The sequence below is a fragment of the Trichosurus vulpecula genome, chromosome 6 (assembly GCF_011100635.1).
Source record: "Trichosurus vulpecula isolate mTriVul1 chromosome 6, mTriVul1.pri, whole genome shotgun sequence".
Classification (NCBI taxonomy): domain Eukaryota; kingdom Metazoa; phylum Chordata; class Mammalia; order Diprotodontia; family Phalangeridae; genus Trichosurus; species Trichosurus vulpecula.
The window spans coordinates 98,370,363-98,379,135 of NC_050578.1; the positions used below are offsets into that span (position 1 = coordinate 98,370,363).

Genomic DNA, 8,773 nt, shown 5'->3' on the forward strand with positions numbered 1-8,773 from the left:
CTTAGCTGATACTTCAGAAAAGCCAGGAAGCTAGGAGGCAAAGATGGAGGAGGAGACAGTTCCAGTTATGAGAAACAGCCAGGCCAGTAAAAATGCTGAGAATTGGAGTGCTGTACGGGAGGAACCAGAAGGGCGGTATCACTGGATGGCACAGTGTGTGGATATAAATAAAGTGTGCAAAAACTAGAAACGTGGGAAGGGACCAGGTTAGGAAGGGCTTATTTAAAAGCCAGTCAGGATTTTTATTTTTGATCCAGGAGGTAATTACAGGGAGCTACTGGAGGTCGGTGAATTGAGAAATTGTTATAGGGTCAGACCAGCCTTTTAGGAAGATCAATTTTATAGGTGAATGGGAGGATGCGTTAGCATATAGAGAGATGAGTCCGGGAGACCAACCAGAAGCCAGCAGGCTACTGTAATAGTCTAGTTATGAGGTAATGAGGGCCTGCACAAGGGTGGTCTCAGTATCAGAGGAGAAAAAGTGTTCAGGGAGAAGAAAAAAAAAATCAAGACACTTCTACGTTGTTTGGCATCTAATAAGGTCATAGAAGACGGTAAAATTTCATTTAAAAACCAGGAAAACTCCCATCCCTTGCTTTTATGGGGAGAAGAAAGGACTAAGGGCAACATTTACACAGATTAGTAATATTTTCCCCACTTCATTCAAGGAAAAAAAATTATAAAAATGAAGTTATTCATACACACATCCTCCTCCCCTACACCCTGCCTCTTACCCTTTTCACACTTCCATACTTTACAACTTGGCAGGGACCAGCCTGTTCTTTACACTTTGGCAAAGCCTTTCTTCTTTCTTGATCTCCACCCAACCCCACCCAGGAGCCCACCTTCCACGTTTGCATAAACAAACACCCACATGAATGGGATAAGATCACCAAGAGATCCTCCCTAATAGCTTGTTTAATGTTTGAGTGTACATCCTTTCTTACATACAAACATTAAGCTCCGTTCTTACAGTAGATGTTTGTTCTGAAGGCCCATGACATCCAACTCTCCTTAAAACCACATTTTAAAAATGAATTTTTATTTAATTATACACAATTGCTACAGTTACCACATGTTATATATAAAGTAAATCACCAACCACCAGTGGAATTCTTGTGGCCACTGCTTTTACACATACATAATAAACATCTTAAGATGTTGATTTAATGGTAAGAAGTTCACCATAGAACACATTCAGTGGTACAACTCACTTCATCTTTACAGTTTTTATTATTTTTTTATAACTCAGAATCAAAGTTGCAGACGAGTTAGTATCTGGGACAAAAAGAATTTTTAAAAACAGTCCTTTTATTTTTGCTGATTTCTAGCACTACTTACTAACCAAAGATCCAGTAATTTTGTGACTTAATCAACATTTTGCAAACTAACCACTTTTAATGCTTGGGCAAACAGTTCTAAGGCAGAAGCTTAGTCTAGGTTGAGGATTCATTTCTAGTGTTGCGGATCTTGCAAAAAGAATATCCAGATGACTATTTTAAGACCATTTCTTACTCAAACTCATCACCAAAAACACCTAGTAAATACTTCAGACCTAGTCCATTTCACACTGAGAGACCTGCATTTTGATTTTGTCATTGCTGTGGCATCTTAAAAATAAGTTAATAAAAAATACTGAGCAACAAGAACTGGGGAAGAAAATCCTGAATAGAATCCTGAATGAGAAGGGTTTTTGTTTTTTAAAATGAGGGGGCATGATACAAATGCTTTTAATAGCTAACCCAGTACAGTGGATAGAGCACTGGGCCTGGAATCAGAAAGATTCATCTTCCTGAGTTCAAATCTGTCCTCAGACATTAACTAGTTGTGTGACCCTGGGCAAGTCACTTAACCCTGTTTGCCTCAGTTTCCTCACCTGTAAAATGAGCTGGAGAAGGAAATGGCAAACCACTTTAGCATCTCTGCCAAGAAAACCCTGAATGGAGTGAGGAAGAGTTCAACACCACTGAAAACAACTCGTTACCTAGGTTAACCAGAAGGGTTCAAGAAGAAACAGAATCTTCATGAACTCCAAATAATGGTGTACAAATTTGTTTCCATCTTGGTTCTATTATGAGAAGGATGAACAAGCCACATGCTGAAGGTTCATCTTCCCTTTGATATGCTGGCATGCTTAATTTATAGGCCTCCTTACCCAAATTACTTCAAACTTACATCCTCTATCAAGCTCAAATGATTTCAGTTGACTGCAGGGACACTTCACAGAAAAGAAAACATAATGAAAAACATATGGACATTTCCTTCTGAATCAGGGGAATGGTTTTTAGTTTATTATCCTGTCTCATTCCTATAACCTACATTGAACTTACAACAGTAATGAGAGTAACAGTTTGCACTAGACATCAGAACCTTTTTAACCCTCCAATGTAGGCTTGACATAAAAGAGCAGTAATTACAAGAGCAAGAAAAAAACCAAAATATCACCAGTCCTCTCCTGTGTTGTTGTGTCTGTCTTGGTAAGAAAGTAGTTTTATAGTACTTGGTCACGAGATGCTGTGTTTCCAGGGTTTGGAAGGTGCTTTACAAAACTTAGCTGCCTGAAAAAGATTCAGAAAGCCAGCCTGGCTCTTTGGCTTTACACAGTAAGCACTTTGTGTGATTCTTAATCACATCTTTATCCAGAACACAATGTCACAGGTCACATTTTTTTTCTTTACACAATGCTTATACTGATTTGTGCTCTATAAATATATCATAGATTTAGAATACACACACTGACACAGGGTTGGTGTACATTTAGCCAGCCATCCATAAGCAGAATGGAATAAAAATGGCAGGAAGGGTAGTATGAGGTGCCAAGCCTAGGCAGACTATTGATGCCAGTCCCAGGATGGCTGAAGCAAGGACACTTCTCTGGTCCCGGATTATTATCTTCACATTCTCGCAAAACTGAAAAATAAAAATTAAAAAGATTTTAAAAGAGTTTCTTAAAACCATTAGAATATAATGTTAAGCAATCCTGAAAATTTTTCCTACTTACCTGATGAAACCACCAATTTGGAGAAGGATTTAAGATTTTAAAACTAAATTTTGAGCTCTCTAAGTCGTATCAATTAAATTCAAAAAAATTTATTAAGGGCCTGTTAATGTGCTTTTGTGTACTCTGCCAAAGCTATAAAGACAAAAATGAAAACAGTCCCTATGCTCAATGAGTCTTGCATGATATAAATGCCTCTTAAATTCTACTTCTAAGTTATTGCAAACTTAACACACTCAAGAATGTGTATAGGGAAAGCTACTAATATTTTTCATATTAAACACAGAATAGCTTCTAGCCATTTTTCAGAAACCAGGTACTAGGACTGAACTGGAAGGAATCTTAAGAGTGATCTCAAATTTATCCCACTTCATTTTACAGATGAATTATGACATAAATATATGGAAGAATATACCATAAAACAGTAACATTCAGGAAGAAAATAGATTTAGAATTAAGTTCTATGTTATAAATGGCTAATTGGATGATTTTATTAACTCTGGAAAAAAATCAAGATACACTGCTTCTACATAGGAGAAACATGAAAAAAGTACCAGAAAATAATCTGTAGTACCAAAGCTCTGGGAAAGTATTTCTCCTGAATTTTTGTGAAATCATTAACTTAGTTTCTAAATTAAAATTCATTTTGAGACTTGAGTTATTTATAGAAAATCATTTGTTTTTAGAATCCTTGAGCCAAAATAATTTAAAGAGAAATATTATGATACTTTAATCAAAAGTATGCATTTTATTAGTTCTACTAGTAGTATGTCAGGCTGCAAGTATAGTGGTTAAATGCCACCTTGGAGTGAAGAAGACCTGATTTTCAAATCCTTACTCTAACCCAAGGGAGCTCAGCATTTTAATGTCATGACTTTTTTTTTTGGCAATCTGGAAAAGCCCCTTCTTTTTTTTAATTGTATTTATTTCTTTTTAGTTTTCTTTTTAGTTTAGATTTTGAGTTATAAATTTTCCCCCTTCCCTTCCTGCCCTCTCTCTAAAATTGCATGCAATCTGATATAGACTATATGTACAATCATATTAAACATATTTCCACATTAGTCAAGTTTCAAAAGAAGAATCACAATAAAAGGGAAAAATGATGAGAAAGAAAAAAAGATAGAGAAAATAGTATGCTCTGATCTGCATTCAGACTCCATAGTTCTTTCTCTGGATGTGGATAGCATTTTCCATCACGAGTCCTTTGAAATTGCTACGAACCCCTTTCTAAAAACATAGTGTTAAATGTACTAAATACATAGGATTACAAAGTGAACTGATATACTGAAGTTATCAAACTAATTTTTTTTTAAGTTCATAGAGCCCAGTTCTGGAACCCTTGAGTCTCTCACCCATTACCTGAAGTGACCCCAGGGCAAACCATTCATTTAACCTTTCTCCGGGCAACTTTCTAATGCATAAGCTGTATAACTATTCCCTGTAACAATGAAATCACAGGTCTGGACTCCCTGCACTCCTCCCTCCCCCAGTTCAAAATTTCTAATAACATATAGATCAAAATCTTTCTGTCAATGTGGATATATAACACTAAATTTAAAAGCAATTTTTAAAAAATCCTAATTTGTTCTTTTTAAAAAGACAGTTTTGTAACTGAAATGGAAGCACGTGGTAGGCTGAGAACTCAGGGCCGACTATTTTTCTGAAGAGAAGCCCACTCCTCCTTTGGATCATGACCTACTTCTCTAAGTGCTGCACATTGGGGAAAACTGTTCTTTGAATTATAAAATTGGGAATGAAGATTTCAAAAACTAAAACAAAACAAACAAACAAAACAAAACCCAGCCTGCCCAGTAAGCAGACTCTCTTTGTTAGAATCTTCAAACTGAAGACAAAAACCTCTTAGCTACAGAAGAGGTATTAGGCAGCTAAAGCCATTAAAACACTTCTCTTCCCAGTCTGTAAAACCTAGCAGAGTTTAGTGATGAAAAGCTATGCCATTGGTTAGACATGGAGGGAGAGAGGGGGAGAGAGACAGAGATAGGCACAGAGAAAGGGGTGGGGGGGAAGAGGGGGAGTGATGAAAGAGACAGAGACAGAGATGTGTCCATTTGTTCTGTAGTATGCTGCCAGATCTGGTTGGAGTCTGGAGAGAAATAAGGTTTTAAATCTTCTCTACACATACACAATATGACCCCCGTGGAAAATCATTTAACTTCTGGGGATTACTCAACCTCTCTTCATTTGTAAGATAGGGAATACATAATACTAGTAAATCACCTCCTAGGATTGTTCTGAAGGATCTAAAAGAAAAGTGCTTTGCATATTTGAGGTGCCTAAATGTCCACTATTCTTCACGTTCTAAAATGAATTTTGTATCAAAAGACTTCTTCTAAGGTGAAGATAAAGTTCACAATTCTAAGACATTGAGACATTTCTAGTTGCACTAAATAACCTTACCACCTAATATAATCCAAAGTCTGTGAAGGCTGTTCTAACTACAGTACTCATGTGTGTTCCAATAAAGAGTAACTCCTAATTACCAGACAGAAATACCGTTCTTTCTCTGAGTAATGATTTATATGCTTAGTTCCTAAATAAATCTGACGTGTTTCCTTTTGTACACTTTTGGAGCCAGGGTTGCTAAGTGTGGTGAAATTCACTTATAACTAAGCCTAGACTTTGGTGAGGTTGTGACTTTACTACATTGCACACAATGCAGTACTGTACCTTTGTTTTATTTGGAAAATATGCCAGATCCTTTCCATATTCGGTCTAAGAAAGCTAATAAAAGCAACAACAACAAAAAAAAAGATTTTGTATTGCTTTGAAGATTAGCCTCTTTTTTAAGGGAGTCAATACAATTTGCCATAAAGCAACCATTAAATCATTGCTTTATTAGTATCTGGGCCCAAGTTCTAAGAAACCAAGCAAAAACACTATTCTAGTACCTTAATCCAGAATAAATGGCTTGTACCTTGAGTTCAACTCAATAGACATTTTTCATCATGTGCAAAAGACAGGATGATGATACTAATTTAGCATTTCTGAGCATGCAAAATATAATCCATTGTTTTTTAAAAACAGGGATTATTCACTTTTAGCAATTCACATTAGTAGTGTTAAAGTAGCCCTGTCCTTCACATGGCAACCTTCCCCTGCGATCTAAAAAAAATTATTGCAGGCTTAGAATTTTAATCAGTTTCAAACAGGAAAAAAAGTATTTTTCAATCATTCAGTCCTCAATTTTGAGCTTCATGGCCAAATTGATAATTTAAAAGTTATGTAAATTCCTATTATATGGTCTTCATTTTCAAGCTTGCACCTTAAGCTCCTCCTGTCTGCATCAAAGAGCCAAACTGAAATTGTCAAATCATTCTTGGGGAGTGTCGAGACAAACTAAGAATTTTCAGGTTAAGGGTCCTTAAGGACTCCACAACAGGAATAAACAGCTGATGCCCCAGAAACACAAATAAAACCACTCACCCCCAACCATGTGACTAGAAAGGGTTTGCTTGACCCTGTTTAAAAAAAAATCAGAGGAGAGGAGGGGTTTGACAAGCAGTTTAAACGATGCCAAGGGCATCGGTAGAGCTTGTTGAAGGAATCTCGATTCCACTATCCATAGAACAAATTTTAAAGGGTAAGGAGGTTTTTGTTAAAAAAAAACAAAAAAAAAAACCTGTAACATATAAAGTAAGACCTTCCTTCTTTTTCCTGTCTTCCTGGAAAAAGTGCAATCACAGGGTGACAAAATTCTCGTGGCCCGAAGTCACATTGCTCGTATGTCATTAAAAATTGTGTCCAGGCAGCTAAGCTGGAAGTGGAACCTTCAGTTAGCATCAGATAGATGGTTTTAGAGTTACTCCTTGAGGGGCTTATCTTTACACTCGTTTCTCTCCTCTCTAAGAACAATGAGAATGTAAGGAAGGCTGACAAACTTGGGAGTCTGGAAACTTTTGCTATTAGGATTGGGGGTTTTTTGTGAGTGCTTATTTTTTTAAGGGGTTTTGTTGAAGAGAAGCCAAATTTCACTGAAGGGAGTCGGTCGGATTTCTCTACGTGTCCCCTCTTTTCACAGTTGGTTTAACTGCCTTTACCTTGTCTGCCTGGGGGCTGATTGGGGCACCGTATCTACAGTAGGTCACAAAGTGCTCGCAGTTGTTCCACAGGAGACTATAGGAGGTCATGCCCAGCAGCTTCTCTGCCCGGCGTGCTACCTCCTCGTTGCCCAGCGCCTTTTTTTGGAGCGACTCATCCAGGTGGTTGACCAGAATGTTGGCGCCGTAGGCAAAGTCCTCCACCGTGTCCACCCGGATGCTGGCAACCTTGCCGATGACTCCCAAGATCAGCCTCTTATTGGACACCACCCGCTGGGTCAGCAGCTTGTCGTCTGTCAGCGCTAGCAGGATGTCGGGCATCAAGTGAGCCACCTGATTGTCCCCCAGGTAGATGCCGTAGTGGGTCAGATGAGTCCGGGGTACCTCTAGTACGTCGCCGCGGAGAAAGGAGCCGATGTCGTAGAAGTTCCCCTTGCCCTGCTGCTGCTGCTGCTGCGGCTGCGGCTGCCGCTCCTCCCCGGGGGCCGCGCTCCAGCTGAACAGTTTGAGATTGGAGAGGAGAAGCAGCTTTTCCAGGAGCAGGGACACCACCTCCAGCATTGGGTTCTTCATCCTGTATCCGGGAGAGAGACAGAGATAGACAGGGAGGAAGACCGCGCGCTCTGGAGGCGCTCTTGGAGCTGGGAGCTCGCCAGCCGTGCCGTGGGGAGGCGTCCTGCGCCAGGTCACCTGCGGGCTGGCAGCTTCCCTCAAGTCCTCCTCCCGGCTAGGGAAGGCAGCGCAGCTGACAGCGGCCGCTGGGCAAGGAGGCAGGCAGACAGCGAGGCTGCGAGGGACAAGGGGAGGGCGAGAGCTAGATCAGGGGATTGCCAGCAGGAGGACAAGGAGGAGGAGCGCACCTGGAAGGTGAGGCCGTCCCGCAGCGGGCCCCGCGCTGATTGGCGCTGTCTTCGGTCTTTGCCTTTTATCACAGTCCGAGGGGCGGGGCTCGAAGGCCGTCACAATGCGAAAAGCGCGTCCTGATTGGGCGAAAGGAGGCCACGTGGTGCCCACTGGGGCTAGGGAGGAGGGATCGGACTCACTTTTAAGGGAGGGATGCCGAGTTCTCTTTGGGATGGCTCGGATCTCCTTGCACCGAGTCTGGTTTTCCTGGCTCTAGTTTGGCGAGTTTGTGGGATGTCTGTGGTCCCACTGCCCAGTATGTATGCAGTGACTCCTGCACGAAACATGAAAAAAAAAATCTATGGGAACCAAAGCATAGAAATGTGGTTTGAATTAATTCAGAGGCAAAACACAGGTTTCGGAACCACAAGTCTCTGCTTACTTACTTGGGTGACTTTATGCAAGTCACTACGCCTTTTAGTTCTATGCCAGTGGAGACAAATGACTTGGCCAAAGACTACTTGGTCTTTCTTCTTGAGACCCTCTTAAGTTTCTGTGCTTTGGTACCATCTTCTGCTGGTGAAGGCTCCCTAAGGGACAGATTCCTGATGCTAGGGAAAGCCTATCAGATAGTATCACTTTCAGGATACTGAGCAATTTTTGACGAACAAGTCCCCCCCCCCCCCAAAAAAAAACAAACGATAATAACACATCAGCAACTTAAGAATAAAGAAATGAGCGAGCAAATAGAAACTCCTAAATAAAATATATTCTAAATCCTGTTGAGCAGAAATAGAGTTAAGATTGCTTGGTACGCGGATTTCTGCACACTTCACTTCTCCCAATTTTAAAGTTCCCCTTAAATTCCACATCG

At 40.2% G+C, this 8,773-nt stretch overlaps 1 protein-coding gene across 1 annotated transcript; it reads right to left on the reverse strand.

Annotated features, from left to right (window-relative positions):
* Positions 1-1,876: 1,876 nt before the first annotated feature.
* On the reverse strand, positions 1,877-7,951 carry LRAT (lecithin retinol acyltransferase). Its single transcript, XM_036762478.1, has 3 exons — positions 7,917-7,951; positions 7,057-7,630; positions 1,877-2,910 (listed from the first exon to the last, which is right to left on the reverse strand). The coding sequence occupies exons 2-3, from the start codon at positions 7,627-7,629 to the stop codon at positions 2,758-2,760; spliced, it is 726 nt and encodes a 241-aa protein (XP_036618373.1). The 5' UTR covers position 7,630; positions 7,917-7,951; the 3' UTR covers positions 1,877-2,757.
* Positions 7,952-8,773: the final 822 nt, after the last annotated feature.